The sequence below is a fragment of the Rhodotorula toruloides genome (genome assembly GCF_000320785.1).
Source record: "Rhodotorula toruloides NP11 unplaced genomic scaffold Scaffold11, whole genome shotgun sequence".
NCBI classification, from domain to species: domain Eukaryota; kingdom Fungi; phylum Basidiomycota; class Microbotryomycetes; order Sporidiobolales; family Sporidiobolaceae; genus Rhodotorula; species Rhodotorula toruloides.
Window position 1 is genome coordinate 531,895 of NW_015622971.1, and position 24,683 is coordinate 556,577.

Sequence of the window (24,683 nt, forward strand, 5' to 3'; positions counted from 1 at the left end):
ATCGAATGTTCGACACAGCAGCCTCGCTAAACTGAGGAAGCAGGCATGGAGCGGGGAACGACGGAAGCGATGCGAAAGTTGCAGGACTAAGGAGGACGTTTAGGCTACAACAACATGCAGAAATCCATGCACCGGCTACACTTGCTCGTCACCTACACCTGCAACCCCTCCGCTTGGTGGAGCCGTCTCGCGCGTTCCGGAACTCGTCGACGCAGATCGCGCGGCCTTCCTTCCCTTCGTCGACTTTGGCTCGTTGACCGGCCTTTGGCAAAGCGGGCACTGCGAAATGCCGAGCAAGCTGTCAGCCACACAAACTGTTCAAGGACTCGGTGACCGCGCCGACGTCTTAGCGAGAGAGGCAGACTTACCCTTCCGCTCACACCGAGCCACTCGCCCAAGCACTCCGAGTGCAGCGCATGGCCGCACGGCAGGAGCCTCAGGAGGTTCTCCTCGACCTTCCATTCCGACGCTTCCGCGGCCGAGCGAGACGGCGGCACTTCGTACTCTGCGCAAGAGCAGAATGTCAGCGAAAGCTCAAAAGGTGAAGATGCTAGGACGGACCGCAGAGGCAGATGGAACAGGCAGTTTGGCTCTCGGGAAGGAGGATCCCCTCGACACCGGGCGGGAAAGAGACGTGGTCGCCATCGAGCCGGTTGTCGCCTCCCGCGACCTTCTGGCTGGTCGACGAGTTCTTCGAGCGCCACAAACGCCACCATTGCTTCTGCCTGGGGCGCCGCGACGGTGACGGCGTGGTTGACGGCGCTTGCGCCTGTGAGGAAGTGCTGGGAGTAGTTCCGTCTTCGAGGTCCGTGAGTTCCGGCTTAGTGCCGCTGTCGGAGCTGAGAAGTCAGCGATCTCTCTGCTAAGAGCTCTCCAGTGTACGCACACAAAAATTCGCTGCGGCAGCTTCTCGATGTCGGCCTTGCCGAGCGGTCCAATCTCGTTCTTCGCCTGTCCAAGTCCGAACCAGCGCATGCCGACCTGCGAATGCTACGGATTAGCAAGTTCCATCATCCTCGACTGGAGGAGCGCACGCACGAGGAGGAACGGGAGGAACAGAATCGCGAGGACTACGTAGATGGCGAGCTCCGCCATCCACAACCACGACAAGATAAGAGCCGCAACCGCCGACTTGTACAACGCCGGCGCCGTCATCTGGCAGGTCTTCGAGGAGCCCAGCCAGAAGGAGCCCGCGACGAGGAGAACCAAGCCGAGGATTGAGACTAGGTCCCCTGCCCAGCGGACTCGGCGGTCGAGAATTGGCGAGCCAATTCGCCGGTTCGCTTCGAGCACCGCTCGTGTTGTGTCATTGTCGCGGCGGGTAGGAAGGCGAGGCGTGACGGCGTTGTAGAAGGAGACTGCGGCGAAGCAAGGCGTCAACTCGTGGAAATCGGGCAGACAGCGGATTCCGCGCACGAGGGAAGGCGACAAAGATGCGCACGGTTACCATGACCAGGTACGGCGCGAGAGGCTTGTCGCAGGGGTCGTGGTAGTGCATCGCGAGAATAACGATCCAGGCGACGAGCTGGGCGAGTCCTATGACCCCGAAGAACAGGAGTCGTCGTCGCCGCACGCCCTCTGCGTTTTCGAACAGCGTCAGTGTGAACGAAAGGCGCGCACGGTCGTCCCAGCCTGTCGACACCGCCCCTCCACTTCCGAGCGATGGAAGAGGAGAACCAGAACGCACGCATCTCAACACTCGCCAGCCAAAGCCGCCTGAGAAGGCTCAGCCTCATCTGCAGCGCCGGCGTCAAGCCGACCACGGTCACTTGCGGCGCATCGCGAGGCAGTACGGGCGGGACATCCGAGTCGTCGTGAGGGTGGGGAGGGAAGGTGTGTGAGGTGTCGGAGGCTTCGGGCGCGGTGTGGCTGGCTTCAGGCGGAAGCGGTGCAGTCTCTGAGCTCATCTAGCAGCAGTCGCAGCCGTTCGAGAGCAAAGCGTGCGTGGCGGTGAAGCGAAGGTCAAAGAGGAGACGAGGTGAAGAGCGTTTGGCTGGACCGTCGTAGTGCTTCAATCTGCCTAGTCCTGCATCTTCAAGAGCCTGCGAAGACGGCTGACAGACAGGGACCGCAAAGGAAACGGAGTCGTACACGCCTCTCGCCGTCTCGCGCTGCGTTTTCGAGTGTTCGTATCACTCATTCGCACGTCAAGCGGATCGTCTACGAGCTGCCGTCGTCTAGTCGTGCCACTTCAAGCCCATCGACTGCGCCACGAAGCCGCTGTGAGGAGAAGGAAGAGCGCAAGTTAGCATGGAGACCATTTGAAGACGAGAAACTCGACGCACTACTTGTCGACAGCCTCCTCGATCTTCTTCTCCGTACTCTGCGGATTTCAGGTGGCGTCAGCGCTATGTAAGAACCGGGAAAGAAAGCGGAATGGGCGCACCTTGCCAGCGCCATGCCCAGACTTCGTGTCAACCCTGAGCAGCAGCGGATTCGGGTTGTCCGGCAGCCGGTACTGCAACTCGGCGGCATACTTGAAGGAGTGGAGAGGGACGACGCGGTCGTCGTGGTCGGCGGTGAGGAGCATGGTAGGAGGATACGGCGCCTTTGAGGGGTCGACGTTGTGGAGAGGCGAGTACCTGGAGGCGGGCCCGAGTCAGCTACTGGCAAGAGGCTGGAGGAGACCACGCACTCAATGAGGTAGTCGAAGCCTTCGGGATCGTCCGAGCTGCCGTAGTCGCTCGTCCAGGCGCGCCCGATCGTGAAGCGCTGGAACCTCAGCATGTCCAGCACGCCGACGTCCGCAATGGCGGCGCCAAACAGGCTCGGCTCCTGGTTCAAGCACGCAGCGACGAGGAGACCGCCGTTCGAGCCGCCCGAAATCGCGATCTTGTTGTGCGCGACGTACTTCTCGGTGATGAGGTGCTTCGCAGCCCAGCGGAAGTCGTCGAAGACGTTCTGCTTCTGCGCCTTCGTACCAGCGATGTGCCAGCTCTCGCCGTACTCCTCGCCGCCGCGGATGTTGGCGACCGCCAAGACGCCCTTGTAGTGCTTGATCCACGTCATGAGCGAGCTGCGAGTAAAGAATGTCAGCAGATGAACCGCTCTTTGATGCGAGTCGCAACGAGTCGCAACTCACGGCGAGAAGAACGGCGTGATCGCATGGGAGAACCCGCCGTAGCCGTACAAGATCGCGGGAGCCGTCCCATCCTTGGCGACGCTGCGAGCGAGGACTCGTCAGCGCACGAGAGCAGCAATGAGAAGGGAGCAGACGCACTCCTTGGGCCTTGTCACGAACATCGGCACCTTCGTCCCATCCTTCGAGGTGAAGAAGACCTGCTCGCTGATAAAGTCGTCCGGCTTGATGCCCTCGACGCTCGCCTCGCGGTAGACCTGCTGCTCGCCCGCCTTCTTGCCCTTTGCCGCGTTGTCGGTGAAATCGTAGCGATAAACCGTTCCAGGCGACGTGAAACCGGACATTGACCACCACATTTCGTCGTGCTCGCGCTTGCCCGCAATCTGGTCGATCGAGCCGATCAGGCCTTCACCGAGGCGCTTGATGCGCTCACCGGTCGCAAGCGAGTGCAGGTAGAGCTCGTCCTTGACGTCGACCGAGTAGAGGAGGACAAGTGCGTCCTTGTTGGCCACGTGAACCGATGTGAGCGGGAGCTTCGGGTCGTGTGCGACGAGGTCCTTGAAGCCGTCCTCCGGCTTGGCGAGGTCGTAGGTAACGAGCTTGTAGTTGGGCGAGTCGTTGGCGTTCGTGTAGAAGTAGAACTTGGACCCGTCGTTCGTGATGTCGGCGTAGTACGAGCCCCACTCGTTGACGACCTTTTTCCACTTCATGTTCGGGCCGATCTCGTTGCCTTCCTCCTGCAAGTCGGAGATCCAGAGCAGGTTGGAGCGAGCCGTGTCCCGAGACTGGGTCATGACGACGTAACGGCCGCTAACAAATAATCTACGTCAGCTTCGGCAGACTGGAGGACGAGCGGAAAGGAGCGCACTCTTCGGTTCCACCGGCCGAGAACATCCACTCGGGGTTGGACTCGTCCTTGTAGACGAGGACGTCCTCGCTCTGCGGCGTGCCGATCTTGTGGTAGTACAACAGCGCGTTGACATCCTTGTCCGTCTCCGTTCCGGCCTTATCATCCGTGTCTGCGCCGTGCTCGGCGCGCGCAGGGAAGCGCTGGTAGAAGAAGCCTTTCGAGTCCTTCGTCCAGCCGATTCCGGAAAACTTGACGAAGCGGATAACGTCGTGTTCGAGGCGACCCTCATCCTTGCCGACTTCCTGCTGCGGGTTGTGCGGCGACGAGGTCGGGCGAACGTAGATGGTCGACCAGTCGGAGCCCGAGCGGGAAAGCGCGTACGCGAACCACTTGCCGTCGTCCGAGAACGCACTGGTTGCACGCGAGACGGAGCCATCGGTCGAGAGGAGGTTGGGCTGGAAAAGGCGAGGTCAGCGAGGAAGGGAGATGCCAGACTGACTTTGCCAACTTACATCGAAGAACAGCTCACCGCCAACCTCTCCCTCCTTTGGCGTCACAGTCTCCTGACCCTTGGGGAAGCGGTAGATCGAAGGTTGCTGTTGCAGAGGCAGAGAACGAAGGTCAGGAAGACGAACTTGAGGGTCGTTTCGCAGACTCAATGTACCGGCTGGAGTCCGCTGTTGTACGTGAAGTAGTAGTTGCCGTCTCCCTTCAGCGCAGGGCAGGAGACTGTGTAGAAAGGCAGTTAGCATAGCCAGACCATCTCGCAGAAACCGCGAGGTACGCACATCGCGGGTAGTTCCAGTTCTTCCTGAGCTCCTCGGTGAACACCTTCCGGTCCTTGTACTGGTCAAGGTATGCCCGCGTGAAGTCTCCTTGCGACTTGACGAAAGCTTGAGTCTCGCGAGAGTCGGGATCGTGAAGCCAGTCGTAGGGGTCTGCGACGCGAACCTCGGCCTTCTTGGCCGACTTGAACGTCTCGACCGTGTCGGACCTGCGCACCTGCGGGTACGGCGTCTTCGTCGGGTCCCACGGCGTGCGAAGCGAGGAGGACATTGCGGCGGAGGTGAAGTGGAGCGGGGACGAGGTGGTGGAATGGATGGAACGGTGGAGTGCGTGAGCAGTCAGGGTGGATCCGAAGAGCAGTCTGGCTGCTGTCCTGCTTCTGCAAGCTGTCGCAAGCATCCAGCGGTGATGCCAACCTTCGCCTCCTCGCTCTTTGGCCCTGTCCGCATCGCTTCCTCTGCGCGATCGCTGTATCTTTGCCCATCAAAGCTTCTACCGAACTCACAACAGCCGCTTGAGCACCCGATCGGACCCGCCTCGCTCCTCGACACGGTTCCTTCGCATCATCAGTCTTGCGGAGTCCTGGAGGAGGGTGTGAAGGATGGTCCTCATCGACGGGGTCAAGTACGCCTGCCAGCAGTGCATCAAGGGGCACAGATCTTCCAAGTGCACCCATACGACCCGCCCGCTCGTCGAGATCAAGAGTGAGCCCACTTTCTCTCCTGGACGACCCCCTCGTGCTGACTGTGCGCCGACTCCTCAGAGAAAGGCCGGCCGACGAGCCAGTGTGCGCATTGCAGGGAGTTACGCAAGACCAAGTCGGTCCACGCACGTTGCGATTGTGCGGCCAGGGAGGCGGAACGTCAGTCTCGCTTCGTTCGCCTCTTCCGGAGAACCGTCCGCTGACCCTCATTTCGCTTTCTTGAACAGAGAAACAGCAGGCGAAGATTCTTCCGAACGGTCTCGTTGACGCTGTGAACGCTTCGAGCAGCTCTGGAGCTCCCTTGACCGCCACTGCACCTTCCGGAGGTGCGCCTTTTTCGCGAAAGCGCTCTCATCGACCCCCACTGACCCTGAAATGCCTCATGTTCACAGTGACACGTCTTCTGAACCCATGTGACTGCCTTCGCGGCGGCGTATGCACTTGCTGCACCGCCGTGAAGAAGCCAGCACCGAAAAAACTGCCGGGCGAGGAAGCGGCTGCTCTGGCGGCTTCATCGAGCGGTGGATGCTGCTCCGCATCTGTGACATCCTCTCTCGACGACTACTTCACCGAGACCCTGCCCGTCCCGCCCACCCTCGACTCGTACGGCGACATCGTCGTCACCCCGCTTCCCCAGCCGTCCACTTCGACCCTTCCTACCCTTCCTCTCATCCCCGAAGCTCCTCCTTCCGACGCCTACCTCCCTCCTCCTGCTTTCCCGCCCTCACCTCCTTCATCAACCCAGCCCCTCTCCGACCCGCTCTTCCTCCCAACCCGCACAGCCGGAACCTTCGCCTGCTTCTGCGGCCCAACATGCGCATGCGTCGGATGCGCCGTGCATGACCCGTATTCGCGGAAGAGGCCGGCGGAAGGCGGATGCGGAGATGGAGGAGGATGTCGCTGCGGGACTGGGAGGGGTTGCGAGATGGAGGAGAGCAAGAGGGCGAGGCTGGAAGGTACGCCTGCGCAGCCGATGGTGTGCTGTGGGAAGGGGAAGGAGAAGGCTGTTGGGGAAATGAGTTGCTGTTCAGGCGCTGGTCAGGTGGGCAAGTCGTGCTGCGGCGAGTTGGCAAGTCGCCCTGCCCAGACTGGGTCCTGCTGTGGGTCGAAACAGCGCTCCCGTACAGTGACGCCAGCGCCGCCTACCTTCGCGACATCCGGCCTCGAGCTCCCCTCACTCTCGCTCGGGGCCGACCACTCAGACTTTTCCTCGCTCGTCTCGCCTACACCTCCAACCTCCGACCCTCTCCCTTCCCTTCGCACACTCTGGCCCGCCATCCTCGACCTCGACGCTGCTCTCTCGAACGGCCCGACAGACCCATCCGCACTCCTCGACGATACCTCCACCTTCTCTACGTCCGCACAGCTGCCGGGCAAGCTTCAGCTTACGGCTTGTTCGGCGATGTTCCTCGAGGAACCGCTTGGCGACGCGTGCGAGGAGGAAGAAGGAGGGTGTCAGTGCGACGCGTCGTGCGGGTGTAAGAAGTCGGCGGCGGACGAGGGCGAGGCGGAGAGGCTTGCGAAGCTTGCTGCGAGCGGCGCTTTCGGCTGAGGCGAGGAGCGAGGAATGCTTGAAGAGGGACGGACGACCGAGCCGGAGTTACCTTGTACAACGCTTCCCGCTTTCTCTTCTTGTTTTCATACCATGCTGCAATCCTTTCCGACCGAGCTCCTCATTCGTGAGCGACATGCGACTATGGGAGCGTGGGGGGCGAAAGTGGCGATGCGTAGTTTACAGCTCCTCCGTTCGCACAGCTCTACTTGACTCCGCGATACTGCGCTGTCGTCAACACGCTTGGTCGCCGCATCAGGCGCCAGAACATGAAGGCGGTAGCGAGCGAGAGGGAGAACCTGTAGAGGATGAAGAATCAGCGAGGTCTTCGGCCGTAGGGAGAGGATCGAGACGAACCAGGTTGCGGCGTAGGTGGCGTGCATGTTGCGCAGCTCGATTGACGCTGACCGACCGACGGGGATGCCTTCTCGCAGAAGCAGCTCGACCTTGCCAGGATGATCCTCTGTAACAGCGAGCGCGTCAGCAAGAAGCTGCAAGATGCGAGGTTTAGGGGCGCACCGTAGATTTGGTCCACCAGCACCGGCTCGGCGCCAGTACACCGCGCCATCTCGGCGATGTTGGCGAAGACCCACTGGTCCTTCTCGGGCTGGTTGACGGGCGTGAACGAGTTGGGCGCCTCCTGGTCTCGCAGCATGCCGACAAGTGCGACGGGCTCGTTGGTCTGCAACAAGCGCGGTCGTCAGTAGACACGAAGAAAGGACTGGCGAACGGAAAACAACGACGTACGACACTAGCTAGTCGGTCCTTCGCCTCCTTGAACTCGCGCTTGACGAATCCTCGGTTCACCAAAATCGTGTCCTGCCCTTCCCCTCGCACCAGCGGCGTCACGACGTGGTATCCAAGCTGTCCATCTCGCGTCTTCGGACCCAGCTCGATCGAGTGTTCGTGGTCGAGAGTTCCCGTCACGAAGACTTTCCGCCAGGCGAATTCAGGGATGGCAGCGGTGCTGTAGAGCAGACGTCAGCTTCGCCTCATAGAACTGTCACCGTGCACGACGCACTCGATGCGGGCAGGCAGCCTGACGGGTGGCTGGTGAAGCTTGTCGTCGAGCTGGTGGATCAGGTCGACCTTCCAATTCAACCGTTTGATCTGCCATACGCCAAGGCCGAAGGTAAAGACCGGCATCAAGCCGACGAGGAGGAGGAAGGGGCGGGCGCGCAGCTTGTCGCGGGCGCTTTGCGAGAAAGAGGTCGTGGAGGCATGGCGGACGGAGGTGAAGACGGGAGAGGGGAGCTGCCAAATCGATACCGCCCATTGTCAGCCCTTCAAGTCCCGTAAGAAAAAGCTCAGACAGGACTCACACGAGCGCTGCGAGGTGTCGATCGTGCGAATGCGGAGGGGAAAGGTGAAGGAGGAGCAGGAGCGCGCGCTTGCGGGGCTGACCGCAAGCCGGCGCCGAGAGCTGTCCGAAACATCTGTGAAGCTGCGCGACGCTCGCAAGCAGTGCTCGAGCAAGTGAGCTGTTGTGGCGGGAGCTGAAGCGTCGCCGAGAAGGTTGGAAGACGACCGTGACCTCGCTACCCAGCTGTGTCCCGCCTGAGCACTTCTGCTTGCCTCTGCCGCTGCTGAAAGGAGTCTACTGCTTCGCGTGCGCCGCGCCACGCCTCAGCGATGCCTGCTTCACTACTTGACGATTTTCATCAGTCGAGGTGGTGGAAGGAGTGATCCTCGGGGATTTGAAGCGGCGGACGGCTGAAAAGGATGCATTGTGCGTCCAATTTCCGTCCTCGCCCGTCCCGCCGGCCTAGCTGTCACCTGGACGCGCAGGCCCCGCTCCAGCTCCTTCCCCCCCTTCGTGTGTCAGAAACGCTCGCTTAAGACGCTAGACACGTCTTGATCTTGGCCCAGTGTCACCTCAGTCATCTACTGCCCCACACTGGCCGCCGACTGACGCTTCCGCTGGCCCTTGACCTGCTCTTCCGAAGTGCGGCGCCAACCCTGGGCTGAGTTCCCGCTCTAACCCTGCTCCCGCCGCCTAGGGTTAGCTGCGCAAACCCTTTCCACCGCGGTGCTGCAATTGCTTTTCAAAGGACTACTCGAAGCCGAGATCCTCTTTCTCGCAAATTGGCTTTCTCACGCCGCTGCGTGCTCCGTTACAGCTGCTGGCGGTCTAGCCTGGCTCCGCGGAACAGCAGCTTCTTCACATCAAGCTATGGAATTCCTGGGACGCATTCTGCCATGGAGGAAATGTGTCGGCCCTCTCATTCGGATGCGACCCCGGCAACGACGGACATCTCGCAAGCGCCCACATTGCGCTGCTCTACGGGAGATCGTCTGCGGGCGGGGCAGCGTCGACCTCTATATCGCAACGGGTGGAATCGGGCGTTCGCTCGCGTAGGGAGAAGTGGGAGGTCTCTGGTCGACCGCCGGCAGGCCCTCCGCCCTGCTGGCATTTCTGCGAGGACCCTGACGAACCTGGGTGGAACGAATGTCCAGGTTTGCTACGGGAAACACTCTTGTGCAAGAGATGGACTCGAAAGTCGAGAGTCACCCCTGTTGTAAACCGTCTCTTCCTCGTCGTCCGTCACACCCAGCCCGATTGTCACGCGAGCTGCAAGATCAGCACGGTGTGCCGCTACACGCCTGAGGCTATCTTTTCTCCTGGGCTGCGCCTCCGGGACGGCGCGCCAAGGACCCGCCCCTTTCCTCGTCCTCCTCGCTGGGCGCTCGTCTTCGGGCCCCGCCCCGATACTCTTTCACAGCCTGACGGCATGCCAGCAAGGGACGAGCAATCCCCCGCGACCAACCTCTCAGCCTTTGCTTGCGATACGGCGACCTCGAGACCCGCCTTCGGGTGATGAGGTCCGCTGCGTCCCGCTCGAGGACGCGAAGAGTGCCGTTGACGACACTTGTCGAAGCTGTTCAGTCGGGCAAAAACAGTCGCTGCCTTTCGTTGCGAGCTCGCTTCCTCATCCTCGAGAGGCAAGAACCCCCCAACCGACTCGTCGCCGGCATCTTCTTCTTGGCGTTCTTCCGCCCAGCCAAACGAACCGCGCGCTAAAATGCGGATGCCTTTTATCGAATGCTGGAACCCTGTGCCTTCGTTTGCCCCGCCCTCGAATCGTCAACAGCCACCGCACCTCTTCACTCAGCCTCCCCCCCCCTTCTCCTTCTCGTTTCCAGCTCCGCTTTTTCACACGCTTACGCTTGAATCGACGCTACCATGGCGCTGCACGACTTGGAGAAGTCGTCCTCGTCGTCGAAGGACGAGGGAGGCTTCGTCACGACCCAGACGGCGACCGACGTCGAGCGCGCCGGAACAACCCCCGAGTTCTACGACCCGTCGAAGGAGAGTCTCGCGACGAGGCTCGGTGTCAACTGGGAGAGTTTCAAGCGCGCGCCGGGCGCCACTGGGTGAGCCGTCGTCCTCCTTCGTCTCCGACCTTTTGCTGACCTTCCTAACGTCGGCAGAGGACACCACATTCACGGCGAGAATGTCGACCCGCTCAAGGCGAACGAAAACCCGATGCTGTGCGTTCAGTCGCTCAATCAACGAGGCGCTCGCTCACCTCCCCCTCCCACAGTCAGCAGAAGATGAAACCCCGGCACTTGGTTCGTCGTGCCTCTGCTTGCCTGTGCCCCTCCTACATGACTGACCCTGCTTTACTCGACAGCAAATGATTGCCGTCGGCGGATCGTGCGTTCCGCAGACGCCTTGAGCCGCACCGACGACTGACCTCCTCCGTTCCATCCTCAGCATCGGCACCGGTCTCTTCATCGGTAGTACGTACGGCTGCTCGTCTTTAGCAGAGTATTCACTGACTCTATACCTTCGCAGGCGGTCAAGGTGAGCCTTTGCGGCTCGAAACCCCCTCGCCGGTTCTGACCCATCGCTCGCCTTCCAGCTCTCCGCAATGGAGGTCCGCTCGGTATTCTGCTGGCGTGGTGCATCATAGGTGTCATGCTGATCAAGTGAGTCGCTCCGTGCGTCGCCGTCGACGAAGCTGACGCCAACTTCACCTCCTCCTCCCCTCCTGCCTCCCCTCGCGCTGCCTCTACGCCCTGAACCGTGCAGCGTGACCCAAGCGCTCGGCGAAATGTGCATACTCTTCCCATGCTCAGGCAGTTTTATCAACCTTGCCGTTCGATTTCTCGACCCTGGCTTCGGAATGGCCCTCGGCTGGAACTGTACGCCGCTTCCCCTGCAGAGTAGGAGATTCACGAGGAGCTCACGATGTATCTTCGCGCAGATTTCGCCCAGTGGGCGGTCGTCCTTCCGCTCGAAATCACCGCCGCAGGAATCACGGTACAGTACTGGCCGGCCGCGGCGGACGTGCCGATTGCGGCTTGGATCACGGTGTTCTGGGTTGCCATCATCATTGTAAATATCTTCGGAACGCTTGGCTATGCGGAGGAAGAATTCGTGAGTCCCTCCGCTTTTCGTCTTCTTCACCTCTACGTCGCTAACGCTGCTTGCCGTTTCCAGTGGTCGTCCTGCCTTAAGCTCGCCGTTGTCGTCATCTTCATCATCATTGGCATCGGTAAGTGCGGTTTGCTCGGACGCTTCAATCCCGCTAGCTGACTGACCTTGCGCTTCCGACAGTCCTCAACTGCGGAGGCGGCAGCGGTACCTACAGCGATTATGTTGGCGGCCGTTACTGGCGTGAGCCAGGTGCGCTCGCCAACGGGTTCAAGGGCATCTGTGCGGTCTTCGTGACTGCCGCTTTCTCATTCGGTGCGCCCTCATTTCCCCGTCTCTCGTTCCGGCCTGCATTGCTGATGATCGCTGCGAGCAGCTGGCACCGAACTCGTGGGTCTCGCTGCGACCGAGACGCCAAACCCGCGCAAGACGCTGCCAACCGCCGTCAAGGGAACCTTCTGGCGCATGTAAGCTCGGCCGGCCTTCCTCACGTCTTCCCGTCGACATCTGCTGAATCCTCGACTTGCAGTACCCTTATCTATGTCTCTTCGCTGCTCATCATCGGTCTCAACCTTCCTTACAACGACGAGCGGCTTCTGGGCGGAGGATCTGGCGCCGGTACTTCTCCGTGCGTCTGCTCGCCTTTCTCGCGACCGCTCGCTTTTGCTCATTTGCTGTCGCCTGCTCTACAGGTTCGTCATCATGGCGACGCGCGCCGGCTTGAATGGCCTCGACCACCTCGTGAGCTTGCTGTCCACCTCTCTTCCACTTCTCTATCGCGGCTGACGCTCGACCGCCGGCAGATCAACATCACGATCTGCATTTCGGTGCTCTCCATCGGATTGTCCTGCGTCTACGCCGGATCGCGTGTCTTGACCGCGCTCGCGGAGACCGGCTACGCCCCGAAGGTCTTCGCCTACGTCGACAAGTCGGGTCGACCCCTCTTTTCCGTTATCGCCGTCCTCCTCTTCGGCCCTATCGCCTATGTCAACGTCGTTACCGCCGGAGACACGGTCTTCAACGTGAGGCTTTCCACCTACCTCAGCGCGAGGTTGTCCGCTAATCTTACGTCTGCGTCTACGCAGTGGCTCCTCGCCCTTTCCGGCCTCTCCACACTCTTCACCTGGGGTTCAATCTGCCTCTGCCACATCCGCTTCCGCGCCGCGTGGAACTACAACGGCCACAGCATCGACGAGCTTCCCTTCAAGGCGATGGGCGGCGTCTGGGGCTCGTGGCTCGGCCTTTCGCTCGTCGTGCTCGTCCTCATCGCTCAGTTCTACATCGTGCGTCTCTCCTTTGCCGAGTTCGCGCCCGCGCGAGACCCGCTGATTAGCTTTGTCCATTCAGGCTATCTGGCCGCTCGGAGGTCGCGCTGATTCCGCTCAGCAAGCTGCCCAGGACTTTTTCCTCGTGTGGCTCGCTGCGCCCATTCTCCTCTTCTTCTGGCTATGCGCGTACATCAAGAACCGCACCCTGCCGAGAAAGGTCCACGAGATCGACGTCGACGTACGTTTCCGCACTCCTCCTCTCGTCTGCCTCTTCCCCCGAACGGCCCTACCTCATGCTGACCCCCTTCTTCCGTCCGCACAGACCGGCCGCAAGACCTGGTTCACTGCCGAGGAGATGAATGCCTACCGCGCGGAGAGGAAGGCCGCCCCCTTCTACATTCGTGTCTATCGCATCCTCTTCACGAACTAGTGCTCGCTCCCTTCTTGTCTGTTTCCCTTCCCTAACGGTTCGCCTGTCTTCGTGTGCGAAGTGCAAAAGGTTCTTTGTTTTGATCATCGTCCAGCGCAGCAGCAAGCGAGCTGAGAGAGACCAGTGCCGGACGCCTCGCGTCGTGCATTCTGCAGCGCTGTGGCAGCGTTCAAAGCGCGCGACGGATGTGAGCCCGAGGGAGAGAACTCGGCTACGAGCAGGAGGAGGGAGAAGCACAGAATTTCGACAGCCGAAGAGGCGCCCCGGCACGTTCGCGACGTAGCGAAAAGGATAGTCGTTACAGCATGTACAGCCGCCCACCCCGGCTCCCCCTACAACCGCACCGCTCCACGCTGGTATCGTCGGTTCGCACCAATCTGCGGAGGAAGACGTCAGCCTGCGCAGCACTCCGACTTGCTGCCGCCTGCATACCTGACACGTGCAGAAGATCGCGAAGGCGAGGTAGACGAGCGATCTGCGCAGAGAGGAGGAGCAAGTCAGCGGTTGAGGCAGGGTGAGGGTGCGAGGAGAACGAGTGCCAACTCACGCGAACCAGCAGTTCACTGCGACTGCATGTCCATCCTCTGGCGACTCTTCCGATCGTAGCAAAACCTCAACCTTTGCGTGCGAGACCGTCGTCAACGAGGGGTTCCTGCGTCACTGGTCGAGGAGAAGCACTCACACCCGCGTTGAACGCCGTCCCGATTGCGCCGAGGATCAAGAAGCCGAACAGGGACAGGACTGAGCAGCAGGTGGCGAGATTGGTGCTGACGAGCGGCCGTGACATCTTCCGAGGTGATGAGGTTGGAGTGGGGAGGAGAGGGAGGGTGGAAGAAGCTGCGGTTGATCCCTAGCGGCTCGTTGCGGTGTTTGAGTTGAGTCTCGTCTAGATGCTAGCAAGCCCTGTCAAGCGGTTCAAGGGGTGTTGTCACTGCTCAAGACCCGCTCGAATCCCTCATCGCCAGTTGGCCTCCGACGACACTCTCGAACTCGCCCAAGAGCTGCCTGACCAGGTCACAGATGCTCCGAATCGCACGACAAAATCTCCCATGGCGCATCCTTGGCCGCGCGTCGTACTCCGCAACTCCTTCTCCTCCTCGACCTCCCGTTCGACCCGCACCTCCCGGCCCCGTCCCCGTCGACGACCTCTGCATCCCCCTCGAGCCGACCTACTCACTCTCAGACTACCTTCCCGCCGACTCGCCTTCCCTCCCGCGCGAAACCCTCCTCAAGCTGCACAAACTCGCGGCTCTGCAGCCTCCAACGACGGAAGAAGGATGGAAGCAGCTCGAAGCGCTCGACGAGCTCGTTGCTGTCGTGCAGGCTGTACGAGACGTCGATACGAGTGCGCTCGGGCTCGAAGCGGGCGAGATGGTCGATGCGAGGGTGAGGGCGGAGCCTGAACCGGTCGACTTTGACTTGCCTCGACTGGCGAAGGACGAAGACGAGGTCGGCGGGCAAGCGCTGTTGAAGCTTGCGTCGCGGACGGAGGGAGCGTACTATGTTGCGCCTATGCCGGAGAATGTACGGACCAAGAAGCGCAACTCGACGAGCGAGGTTCTCGACGAGGACGAGTACTGAGGCGGGTGAGTGCCGCTTCGTCCTTTTCCTTCACTCGACGTACTGACTGGATCGCTTCGCAGGCGCCGGACCTACGAAGCCCCGCGAAACAGCCGCGAATCGCCGTGGTAGCTTTCAATGGCGCAGACTTCCTTGTTCTCGCCTGCGACGACGACATTCGTTTCCTCCCGGTCATTGCTGCACCGATCTGTTCGTTGTGAGCGACTGCTGGAACTACTGACGGACCGCCTCATGCCCGCTCGCTCGCTCGTCTCTCCCGAAGTCCTGCTCCTCGCTGTCTTCCGCTCGCTCGTTTCGCTCGTTCGGTCTACGACGACGTAGAAGTGCAAACAAAGCTTCTTTTGCACACAAAGTCCGAGCAACCGCCCTTACAAACAACCGACGCCCAGCTTGCTACACCCTCACGCCGACATCGCCAACCCCAACGCCTGTTCCAACTGCGCGACCTTCGCCTTCAGCGCCTCATTCTCCTGCTCGAGCTCCTGCAACCTAGCCTGCTTCCTCGCGCGGCTCTTGCGCGCGCTAAGCGTGTTCTGCAACCTCTTGCGCTCGACAGCAGCGACAATGTCCTCCGGCAACTCCTCGCCCTCACCCGTTGGGGCAGCAGCAGGTTCGGGAGCAACCGACTCGGCAGTCCGACCGCGCTTGGCAAGCGCTTTCTCAGCTGCGGCGGTCTTGCGCTTCCGAGAAGTCGAGGAGGGGATGACGGAGTTTCGAGGCTGGATGGGCGCGTCGAGTGGGAGGAGCGGGGCGGACGATTGGCGGAAACCGGTTGGTGCGCGTTTGGGCTTTGAGGTGGAAGAGGAGGGGGCCGAGTCCGAGTCGAGGTAGGAGAGGGCGGGGGTCCAGGGAGTCATCGAGGGCGAGGGGTGAGGGGCGGAAGGGGCGACGGGAAGAGGACGGAGGATCGTAGGAGACGGAACGGCGGAAGAGGGACCAGACGGGAGGGGAGGGAACCAAGCGAGTGTGGACGACGGCGCCGCGAGAGACGGAGTCGGCAACGGCGCTGACGAGGCCGAGCCGAACAAGGGCGTGCCGTGCGCGACGTGAGGGAGCGGGAGCTCGCTGATCGTCGCAGAGGGGACGGCCGAGTCGGGACCGACGCTGAAGAGCGGCGAGGCGAGCAAGTCGGAGAGCGGGCTCGTCTCGGTCGACAGGGAGCCCGAAAGACCGAGGGGCGAGTCGAGAGACGAGTCGAAGACGAGTGGGTCGACGACGCTGGGTGCGCCGTCGGTCTTGATCGAAGGACCGAGGAGTTGAGGCGAGACGTCGAGGACCGGGAAGGCCGTGACAACGTCAAAGCCGGAGAACTTGGTAAAATCGAGGTCGAACGGAAGAGACATGTCGCCTGCGACGTCGGGAGTGGGTCAGGACGTGCTGGAGAGTTCGCCTCGAAAGGAGAGGGAACTGACCAGCATCGAAGGGCTTGCTCGCTTGAGCAAACAAGTTCGACAGCTGGGGCTTGACGTGCTCCTCATGCGAGTGTACAGAAGAGACCGGCGCAAGGGCGTCCAAGCCGAGGGCGGACGCCGAGACAAAGGCGTTGCCGGTGGAGAGGACGGACGGGTCGTGAACGGGAACCGAGAGCGAAGGAGACGAGAGGCCGGGAGTATCGAAGCTTTGTACGGACGGAGACAACGCGGGCGTGAGTGCGCCCGGGCCGGACGTGAACTCGCCGAGGAGGCGCATCAGGTCCGAGTCCGAAGTAGAGGCAGTCGAGTCGTTTTTGTCGTTGAAGGTGGATGCGTCACCGGTAGCAGGTGCGGCGACGTCAATCAGAGCATGGTCATTGAGCGTGTGGGTGCTCAGACGGCCAGGCTCGAGCCAGCCTGGGTGAGGCGGCTGAGTTTCCTGGCCTTGGCGAAATCCGACTGGGTCGAGCATGAGGTGAAGACCTTCGCGGTGGAGATGGTCTGGGTCTGGGTGTTGTGGATGGACGACATGTTGGCTGTTGGAGACGAGGAGGCTGCGTGCAATGTCAACGACGCGTGTGAGTGACAAGTCGAGAAAGTGGGGCTGCTCTCGCTCGGCCGGGACACCGCGTGGTTGCGAGAGAGAGAGGAGTCAATGGGGGATGGACGCACTCGTTTGAGGCGGGAATGGGTGCGGTTGGAAGGGTGAGCTGGAGGGCTGGCGTTGGATGCACGGCCGAGGAGAGCAGTGGATCCGACGAGGGAAGGGAGGGAGAGGGACGAGGGGGGAGGACCGCGCGGGAAGGGGGTCGCTCGAGTTGGAGGGTGGTGAGAGGGGGTGGGTGTCAGGCGCTGTGTGCGATCTGTCGGTGGAGCTGGTTTCGTGTAACCAGCTGGCGAGTTTGGTCGAAGGGAAGGTGGTTGCGAGGAGGAAAGCAGCAAACTCGCCTCGCGGGCTCAGTTCGGCTCCGCTGTCGAGTCAGGCCAGCGACGCCTTCTCTCCCGGGCAAGCGCAGAAAGGGTCTCAGCTTCAGTCAGCCGCGCAGCAACGCGTTGTCCTACGAAAAGTGAACGCGTCCCTCGCCGGAGCGTCCGCCCGTCTCGCGGCGACAGCGACGGACGACGGACTCAATTCCACTCAGTTACCGCACCCGCAACGCCTCGCCCTCCGGCACCCACTCGATCCTCTCATCCGTCCCCTTGCCCAGCCAGAACGGCCTCAACACCGCAGGCAACCGCACCCGCGCAACCTTCTTCCCGTCCGCCTCGAACACCGCGCCGTTCTCGAGCAGCGCGACGATAAGGCGAGGGATCGCTGCTGCTGTGCCGTTCAGGGTGTGCGCGTAGGCGAGCTTGCGACCTGAAGAGGGGGGAGAGTGGGCGAGAGAGGCAGAGGAGGAAGAGGGAGAGGGAGAGTCAGGGTGGAAGTGCTTGCGCGATGCTGGCCGGTAGCGGATCCCGAGTCGTCGAGATTGGTAGTCGGTGCAATTCGACGCCGAGGAGAGCTGCATCATGCGTGCGAGAATGAGGACCAGAGGACCGGCGGAAGAGAAGAACTGGTGAGACGCACCTCTCCCCATTTCCCTCGCCCGGGCATCCACGCCTCGATGTCGTACTTGCGATGCGCCGACGCTCCGAGCTCTTGTGTAGGCATGTCGAGGACCCTGCGCAACGGTAGAAAGCGAGAAGCGGTCAGCCTCGAGGGAGAGAGAAAGACAACGAGGATCGGGTACACACCTCAACGACAGCCCGAGTCCACTCAAGATCTCCTCCTGGACCGCTCGCAACTCCTCCAACAACGCATCGCTCTCCTCCTCCGCGCACACAACCACCATCTCGACCTTACTGAACTGATGCACCCTGTACAGTCCCCTACTATCCGCGCCTCTCGCGCCCGCCTCCGCCCGGAACGCCCTTCCAATCGCGACATGTTTCCTCGGCAGTTCCTGCTCGAGGAACGTCTGCGAGCCCGACATGCCGACGAGGGGAATCTCTGCTGTTCCGGCGAGACAGAGCGCCGAAGTCTCGGTTCCGTCCGAGAGGAAGTACGTCTGTTGTGCTTCGTCGTCGCGTGGTCGGAAGCCGCACCTTGCCGAAACTTCGGACCGCACGACGTCGGGCGTCAAGACGGGTTTGAAGCCGTGCGAGAGCGCGACCGACATGGCGTAGTTTGTCAAGGCCAGTTCGAGCAACGCTGCTTCGTTTGTCAAGAGAGGCCAAGAGGATCCGGTCGTGAAGGCCGAGGCGGCAAAGTCGGTCCATGCGAGGTTCGAGGGCGACGAGAGGGTGAGGTGGTCGCGTTCAGGTTCTGCTCGAGGTTCGCCCGCGCCCAAGTCCGGTCCCAGAAGCTTGACTATCCGCGCCTGGTCCTCCGCGCCAACGGGGACGTCCGGATGCGACATATTCGGCAGCTGGAGCGCAATCTCCTGCATCTCGTGCGCCAACTCCGCAACCCTCGGCTCGACAGCCTGCAATTCCCGCTTCACTTCCTTCCCCTTCTCCCGCGCTTCCGGATCACCCTTCATCTGCGCCGCCAGCGTATTCCGCTGCGCACGTAACCGCTCAACCTCCTTCTTCGTTTCCGCAAGTCGAGAAGCGAGAGTCCTCAATTCGTCGATTTTGGCGGGGTCGAGGGGGAATTTGCGTTCGACGAGGTTGCGCTTGACGAGTTCTGGAGAGTCTAGGACGGCGGAGAGGTCGATTACGGGCGCGGGGAGGGAGGAAGCGTGAGCGGAGGATGTCGAGGCGGTGCGGAGGGACGGTGCGGGTCGGCTGGCGAGTGGGAGGCGGCGCGAGCTTGCCCGCAAGCTTCGTGAGAGCATCTCAGCGAGCTCTGGCGGTCTATTCTGGCTTCACAGCCCAAGCGAGCGTACGGAAGGAGCCGAAGAGAGCGAGCGAACTTCTGGTTCCCGCCAACTGCGACACCCTGAGCTGGGAGGATGGCAGAGCCCAGTGAGTTCTGCTCGGAATTGTCCAGACGCTTGCTGACCTCGTTCGCTTGTGCAGGCGCCGACGAACTGCGCGACATCGGCTCGCTCGCTCACTGGGCCGTCTCATCTGCGAAGCCAGGGTACGGCGTCGAGCACGTCCGGGACGCGGATCCGGCGACGCTGTGGCAGTGCGTACTACTCCAGCTCCCGAACTCAAGGCGCGCGCTGACTCTCGCCGTCCCCGGTTGCAGGAGCGAAGGTGCCCAACCTCACTTGATCAACATCCAGTTTCCCAAGAAGCAGTCCATCACGGTGCGCCCTCCGACACGTTGTCCTGACTCCCACGACCTCACTGACCCGGTTCGCATTCACACAGCAAGTCTGGATCTTTGCCGACATCAACCAAGACGACTCGTACACTCCTCACAAGATCTCGATTCGCGCGGGAACGCACCACGGTGATTTGCACGAGGTGCGGTGGGTCGAGTTGGCGAATCCGAGAGGGTGGCAGGCCTTCAAGCTCGGCGGGACCTCGAAGACGGGCGATACGGGGCCTGCGGAGGGAGAGTGCGTCCCCTTCTCTTCGCTGTGCTCTTCCCGGTGCAAACGCTGATGGTCTCGATTTGGCGCAGAGAACCAATCCGAGCACACCTCGTCCAGATCGCCATCCTCTCGAACCACATGAACGGAAAGGACACGCACGTCCGTGGCGTGCGCATCTTTGCTCCTCGAGTGTGCGTCGCGCACGTCGATCGCGATCTTCACGATGTCGAAGATGGTGCTCACGCCGGCGTGACATGCAGACTCGAGCTCGACGACGACCTCGTCCCGTTCCGCACTGTCGCCTTCACCCAGCACGAGACGATCCGCTGATGCCGGCACCGCCAGCGCCGTCACTCGTAGACGGCGTACGAGTCATCTACAAGCTCGACAATCATCTTGAGACCAGGAGGTTCTGCGGTCTCAGCGTCTCGGCTGAAGTGCGGCGCAAGACTCGTTGCGCAGGGTGGCGAGACTCGCTTCGGCGGCAGATGAGGCGGCTTTGGCAGGTCGACTGGACGTCTCAGGCGCCTGTGAAGCGTTATTGCACCCGTCGTTCGTCCTCCTTCGCCTCGATCCTGCGACGTGTCTCGAGGGACCTGGGCAGATCCTCCCGTCGGCGCGAGGAGCCGTCCCATCATCCAGATAGACGTGTAATTCATTGCGAGCTCCGCCCGGCCTTCAGGGCGTTCTCGCGAGCGATTGAGGCTGGATTTCTTCGCTGCTCGCTGCCCTTTCCCTCGCTTTCCCTTTGACATCTCACTCGCTCTCTCAGATCGGCTCGCTCTCGCTCGTGCGCTACTCGCACAGGTATACTACACGCTCCAGTATGGCGCGCGACGGCTCGCGCGAGCTGTTCGACTCGCGCTCGCCTCCTCCCTCCGGATCGCACTCAGCCACGGACGCCGCCTCTTCCGCTGCACCTCCAGACGCGCGCCCCGGCTGGGCCATCCCACCTGCTGCAGACCCGGCCGATCAGTTCAAGTACGCGCCTAACGTGCGCGGCGCGGCGAGGAGCGGGACTGGCGGTGCGGGTGGTACGGGTGCGAGCGACTTGCACGGCAGCGCCTTCGGGGTGGGAGGGCTCGCGAACGGTCAGCATGGACAAGGTGGAGGAGACGCGAGGGGCGCGAGGCCGGCTGCGGACGAGGAGGAGGAGGAGGAGGACGAGTCGCAGGCTCAGCTTGAGGAGGACCAGCGCGACGAGATCATTCTCGCCACCTCGCCCGCCCTCGCGAACAAGTCGCAGCGCCTGAAGAATGTCGTGCAGGAGTCGGCGAGGAAGGACATCGACCGCATGAGGCTCGGCATTGGTCATGGCAGCCCGCCTCTCGCTCTTTCGCCTCGCCCTCGCGCTCACAAGCAGGCTGCGTCGCACAATGCCGGGCCGCCGCCGTCTTCGAACGTAGGAGCGCTCTTCGACGCACCCACGCCGTCGTCCGCCCAGACCGCCTCGGTGAATCCTCACGCGTCCGCCCAGCACGCTTTCGCTGCCTCGAGCAAGCCTCGCGCCTTCGCGCCCGTCCACAACGAGTCCTCTCGTCCGTCCAAGCGCTCGTCGATCGAATCGAGCGACAAGCAGTCGAAGCGGGTCAAGACGAGCGACGCGGGTATGGCCAAAGGGCAAGACGGCGCCGCTCCGAAGGCAACTTCGACGAGCGCCGGCCGCAAGACGTCGTCCGCTTCAGCGAATGGCACGACGGGTCGCTCGAGCAGTAGCAAGTCTGCTTCGATGGGGATTGCTCCGACGGCTCAGCAGAAGAAGAAGAGCGATGGCTCGGGCCCGGCGCCGATGAGTGACATCGTCAAGGAGCTGCTGACCTGGCAGCAGGAGAAGGAGGCGCGGGTGCGTACTGTCGCGGAGCATCTCTCACGCTACTCTGCTGACAAGCCTCCGCCGTTGCAGGACGCCGACTTGCGCCAACTCCGCTCGCAACTCGACGACAAGGCCAAGGAGGTCGAAGCTCTCAACGTAGCCAAGCTCAAACTCAAGAGCGAGCTCGCCCAGCGTGTCAAAACGGCTCTCGAGCGGTACGTTCGAGCTCTTGACCTTCCCAACCTTGAGACTTACCGCCTCTCCCGCTTTCTACAGCGCTGCCGAGAGCAACGATGCGTTCAGGTCGACGATAGAGGGGATGAAGTCTGCGCTTGAGAAGATCAAGGTCGACGTCGGCGAGTCAATCTCGGCTGAGCGCCTTCGGCAGGAGCTCGACGACATCAAGCAGTGTGCGTGCCCGCTGCTCCTGTCTCGACGCTGCGCTGACTCGACTCGCCTTCAGCGACGTCTGCCAAACTGCTGCCCGGCGACACGCTCGAGGCCTTCATCGACGAGGCCACTCGCGCCCAGATGGACCTGCTGAAGCAACTCGAGGAGGAGAACGACCAGCGTGCGCCCAGCCGCTACTCCTAACTCAGGCTCGGACACCTGACTCGCGTGCGCAGGCCAAGCCGTCATCACGCAGCTTCGCGGCGAGCTCGGCGAAGCGAAGGGCAATCTCGCAGAAGCCCAATCTCGCCTCAAGGACCAGCAGCAAGCCATCGAGCAGCTCGAGAACCGCAACTCGACGCTCTCGTCCGAACTCGACGATCAGCAGAGCAGGTTCCGCACCGAAAAGATGCGCCTCAATGATGACCTCGACAAGGCGCTCCTTGCGGCGCGCGAACGCGAGCTCGAGCACGAGGCGTCGGTCGCCGGCGTCAAGGCTGGCTATGAGCAAAAGCTTGCGGACGGTCGCGCCGCCGCCGAGATGCTCGATTCCAAGGTTCGCGAGCTTGAGGAGGCAGTCCAGGCGGCCGAGGCGCGCCTCCGCGAAAAGGTCGACAACGCCAAGAAGGCTTCGGACGACACGATGGCTGCTCACTTGCGCCAGATTGACGAGCTTCAGACGCTTGTCACGGAGAAGGAGCAGGAAGCGCAGAAGCTGGCGAAGAGGTGTGTCTACCTTCGTCGCCTTCGCAATCATCGCCTGACGCTGCTTCGGTCGTTCAAAAGTGTCAAATCGCTGCAGATCAAGCACGACAATGCTACGCGCGAGCTGGACTCGATGGCGGCTGAGTTGAGCAAGGTTAAGGTCGAGCAGGGCGTCGCGGTGGAACAGTGCGTGTCACGGTTCTCTCGCTTCTTTTAACCCGCTCAATTCGCTGACAACATGCGCGACAGGCATGCCACTCGCCTCAAGGCAATTGAGACCGAGCACGAAGCCGAGCGCGCGTCCCTTTCGAGGCAACTTCGCGACATCGACACCCAGTCGAGGGAGCTGCTCGCGGCCAAGTAGGTCTTCGCGTAGCTCGGTACGGCAGCCAAGCTGACATATCGACCGCAGGGAGCGTATCTGGAAGGACGACGTCGCCACGCGCGAGCAACAGCTTCAGACCTTGAAGGCGAAGGTGCAAGAGCTCGAAGGCAGCGCCGAGGTGCGGCCGCAACTACTGAATGTCAAGGTCCGAGTACTGACTGACCTCTTAGCAGGCCCTGGAGCTGGAGAGGGACAAGCTCCGTGTTCGTCGTCGAACTCTTCCCGTCTCGCCTCCTGCTGACTCACTCGCTTTGCAGCGCGACAACGAGCAGACGCAAGCCCGGCTCAATAGTATCGAGAACTCGAGGATGTCGGCGTCCCCTTCGGCCAGTACTGCCGAGGTCAAGAAGCTGCAGGAGACCATCGCCGAGCGTGACAAGGCTGTCGCCGCCGTCAACGAAGCCAGGTCTCGTCTCGCTCTCGAGCTGAACACGACGAAGCAGAAGGTGCGCACTGTAAAGCATCGACGGACGTTCGCAAGCTTGACGTGGAGCTGTCTGCGCAGCTCGAAGCCGCCGAACTCCAGCTTGCTCGTCAAGCGACGGAGCACACGCAGCAAGCCGACATCATCGCTCGCCTCGAGCACGACCTTCTTGTTGCGGAGCAGGACATCAGCAAGCAGACGGCCGCTGCCGAAGAGTTCAAGGCGCAGGCGGACAAGCTCCGCGAAAAGGAGGCTCAGCGCGCGCAGGAAGACCAGGACCGTGAGGCCATCTTCGAGAAGGAGAAGAAGCAGGCTGTTGCGAATGCCATCGACAGTGTCATGAACATGCGCAACAAGGAACTGATGGACACGCAGGTGCGCTCAAATCAGATCCTGCGCTCATTTCGACCTGACGCCCTCGTCCTCGCAGAACGAGCTCAAAAGGCTGCAGAACAAGCACAGCGCGCTCGAGCGCCGCCTCCAGAAGGCGCAGAACGACCTCGCCAAGGCCAAGTACGTCGAGCGACTGTCTGTCCAAGCAAAGTCTGTCAGCTGATCCTCCTTCACGTCTTCCCCTGGTCTCGCAGAGATCGCACCGTCCTCAACCAGCATATCGCGTCGTCCTCCGACTCGCCGCACTCCGGCACCTCGCTTCAAGTTCGTCTTTCCTTCCCCTCTCGCCGACAGCGGCTGACTTGAGCATTCGCAGGCGGGTCGCAATGCCGCGGTCGACTCGGACACTGGTGCAGTCACGGTGTCGGCGATGAAGGGCAGCAAGCAGTCGCCTCTCGGTGCGAAGGGAAGCGGCAAGTCGGTCAAGAGTGAGTGGCTTCTGCTTCCGACTCCGGCTACGAGCGCTGACTCGTGCCTTCAGTCGTCGTTCCCGACCAACGCGAGACGACGAAGCACAGCCTGACAACTACGACGACGACCAAGCGGCTCGTTCGCGCGACTGCTACGACCATGCGCCGCTCGCTCAGCACGACGGTCGAGGAGGAAGACGAGGACGAGGAGGAGCAATCGCTGGAGGAGACCCTTGTCGCAGACGACGATTCGCAGGAGGAGGACGCTGAACCGTTCTTCCACAACGACGGCGACGAGGACGAGGAGGACCCGATCGAGCCGTCCAACACGCCTGCTCCGCCCAAGAAGAAGACGCCGGTGCGTTTGCTTTCGACTTCCTTCCGTCGAGTCCTTATTGACGCTCAGGTGGCGCAGTCTCGCGTCCCGAAGACCACCTACGGCGCGTCGAGCAGGAAGAAGAAGTGAAGAGCGCTTGGAGGAGACTCGCTTGTAGACAGAGAGGAGGCGCAGAGGCTTGTTGTGCAGTCGCATACGCATTTGCTTTCATGAGTCGTGGGGTGCGCCGTGGCTATCAGTGAGTCGTGGGGTGCACGACGCACGCGAGGCGGTCGGCGACGAAGGCACGTAGAGGACGAGGCTTCTCTCGC

At 61.8% G+C, this 24,683-nt stretch overlaps 11 protein-coding genes across 11 annotated transcripts; 5 read left to right on the plus strand and 6 right to left on the minus strand.

Annotated features, from left to right (window-relative positions):
- Positions 1 to 148: 148 nt before the first annotated feature.
- RHTO_01075 (zinc finger, C3HC4 RING-type protein) lies at positions 149 to 1,907 on the minus strand (the record flags this gene model as incomplete). Its single annotated transcript, XM_016414759.1, has 7 exons — positions 149 to 279; positions 383 to 505; positions 562 to 830; positions 887 to 981; positions 1,039 to 1,358; positions 1,417 to 1,578; positions 1,688 to 1,907. The coding sequence occupies 7 exons, from the start codon at positions 1,905 to 1,907 to the stop codon at positions 149 to 151; spliced, it is 1,320 nt and encodes a 439-aa protein (XP_016273440.1).
- A 270-nt stretch (positions 1,908 to 2,177) lies between these two features.
- RHTO_01076 (prolyl oligopeptidase) lies at positions 2,178 to 4,985 on the minus strand (the record flags this gene model as incomplete). The annotated part of the gene is made up of 10 exons (XM_016414760.1): positions 2,178 to 2,220; positions 2,286 to 2,323; positions 2,387 to 2,582; positions 2,636 to 3,016; positions 3,083 to 3,163; positions 3,221 to 3,889; positions 3,948 to 4,384; positions 4,442 to 4,525; positions 4,594 to 4,658; positions 4,718 to 4,985. The coding sequence occupies 10 exons, from the start codon at positions 4,983 to 4,985 to the stop codon at positions 2,178 to 2,180; spliced, it is 2,262 nt and encodes a 753-aa protein (XP_016273441.1).
- Positions 4,986 to 5,316: 331 nt separating this feature from the next.
- On the plus strand, positions 5,317 to 6,970 carry RHTO_01077 (ACE1 transcription factor; the record flags this gene model as incomplete). The annotated part of the gene is made up of 5 exons (XM_016414761.1): positions 5,317 to 5,419; positions 5,479 to 5,577; positions 5,646 to 5,744; positions 5,811 to 6,374; positions 6,546 to 6,970. The coding sequence occupies 5 exons, from the start codon at positions 5,317 to 5,319 to the stop codon at positions 6,968 to 6,970; spliced, it is 1,290 nt and encodes a 429-aa protein (XP_016273442.1).
- Positions 6,971 to 7,175: 205 nt separating this feature from the next.
- Positions 7,176 to 8,406, minus strand: RHTO_01078 (COX1 assembly protein, Shy1; the record flags this gene model as incomplete). Its single annotated transcript, XM_016414762.1, has 6 exons — positions 7,176 to 7,269; positions 7,328 to 7,433; positions 7,490 to 7,652; positions 7,718 to 7,937; positions 7,992 to 8,224; positions 8,293 to 8,406. The coding sequence occupies 6 exons, from the start codon at positions 8,404 to 8,406 to the stop codon at positions 7,176 to 7,178; spliced, it is 930 nt and encodes a 309-aa protein (XP_016273443.1).
- Positions 8,407 to 10,154: 1,748 nt separating this feature from the next.
- RHTO_01079 (amino acid transmembrane transporter) lies at positions 10,155 to 13,049 on the plus strand (the record flags this gene model as incomplete). The annotated part of the gene is made up of 18 exons (XM_016414763.1): positions 10,155 to 10,345; positions 10,403 to 10,462; positions 10,516 to 10,543; positions 10,606 to 10,628; positions 10,689 to 10,714; positions 10,770 to 10,778; positions 10,837 to 10,903; positions 11,007 to 11,119; positions 11,182 to 11,354; positions 11,418 to 11,472; positions 11,535 to 11,666; positions 11,728 to 11,818; positions 11,881 to 11,979; positions 12,044 to 12,092; positions 12,155 to 12,373; positions 12,437 to 12,634; positions 12,699 to 12,857; positions 12,942 to 13,049. The coding sequence occupies 18 exons, from the start codon at positions 10,155 to 10,157 to the stop codon at positions 13,047 to 13,049; spliced, it is 1,800 nt and encodes a 599-aa protein (XP_016273444.1).
- A 332-nt stretch (positions 13,050 to 13,381) lies between these two features.
- RHTO_01080 (uncharacterized protein) lies at positions 13,382 to 13,836 on the minus strand (the record flags this gene model as incomplete). Its single annotated transcript, XM_016414764.1, has 4 exons — positions 13,382 to 13,426; positions 13,482 to 13,524; positions 13,597 to 13,667; positions 13,732 to 13,836. The coding sequence occupies 4 exons, from the start codon at positions 13,834 to 13,836 to the stop codon at positions 13,382 to 13,384; spliced, it is 264 nt and encodes an 87-aa protein (XP_016273445.1).
- A 233-nt stretch (positions 13,837 to 14,069) lies between these two features.
- Positions 14,070 to 14,741, plus strand: RHTO_01081 (uncharacterized protein; the record flags this gene model as incomplete). The annotated part of the gene is made up of 2 exons (XM_016414765.1): positions 14,070 to 14,623; positions 14,693 to 14,741. 2 exons carry the CDS (start codon positions 14,070 to 14,072, stop codon positions 14,739 to 14,741), a joined length of 603 nt encoding a protein of 200 aa, XP_016273446.1.
- A 290-nt stretch (positions 14,742 to 15,031) lies between these two features.
- On the minus strand, positions 15,032 to 16,514 carry RHTO_01082 (transcription factor; the record flags this gene model as incomplete). The annotated part of the gene is made up of 2 exons (XM_016414766.1): positions 15,032 to 15,978; positions 16,043 to 16,514. The coding sequence occupies 2 exons, from the start codon at positions 16,512 to 16,514 to the stop codon at positions 15,032 to 15,034; spliced, it is 1,419 nt and encodes a 472-aa protein (XP_016273447.1).
- A 670-nt stretch (positions 16,515 to 17,184) lies between these two features.
- Positions 17,185 to 18,864, minus strand: RHTO_01083 (serine-tRNA ligase; the record flags this gene model as incomplete). Its single annotated transcript, XM_016414767.1, has 3 exons — positions 17,185 to 17,547; positions 17,613 to 17,706; positions 17,780 to 18,864. 3 exons carry the CDS (start codon positions 18,862 to 18,864, stop codon positions 17,185 to 17,187), a joined length of 1,542 nt encoding a protein of 513 aa, XP_016273448.1.
- Positions 18,865 to 18,981: 117 nt separating this feature from the next.
- Positions 18,982 to 19,845, plus strand: RHTO_01084 (anaphase promoting complex subunit 10; the record flags this gene model as incomplete). The annotated part of the gene is made up of 6 exons (XM_016414768.1): positions 18,982 to 18,994; positions 19,049 to 19,160; positions 19,224 to 19,284; positions 19,349 to 19,539; positions 19,605 to 19,706; positions 19,776 to 19,845. 6 exons carry the CDS (start codon positions 18,982 to 18,984, stop codon positions 19,843 to 19,845), a joined length of 549 nt encoding a protein of 182 aa, XP_016273449.1.
- Positions 19,846 to 20,341: 496 nt separating this feature from the next.
- Positions 20,342 to 24,501, plus strand: RHTO_01085 (uncharacterized protein; the record flags this gene model as incomplete). The annotated part of the gene is made up of 16 exons (XM_016414769.1): positions 20,342 to 21,358; positions 21,419 to 21,543; positions 21,605 to 21,738; positions 21,792 to 21,899; positions 21,955 to 22,444; positions 22,505 to 22,609; positions 22,673 to 22,783; positions 22,836 to 22,926; positions 22,982 to 23,011; positions 23,066 to 23,254; positions 23,314 to 23,607; positions 23,663 to 23,745; positions 23,820 to 23,889; positions 23,942 to 24,053; positions 24,107 to 24,393; positions 24,451 to 24,501. The coding sequence occupies 16 exons, from the start codon at positions 20,342 to 20,344 to the stop codon at positions 24,499 to 24,501; spliced, it is 3,297 nt and encodes a 1,098-aa protein (XP_016273450.1).
- Between the last annotated feature and the right edge of the window lie 182 nt (positions 24,502 to 24,683).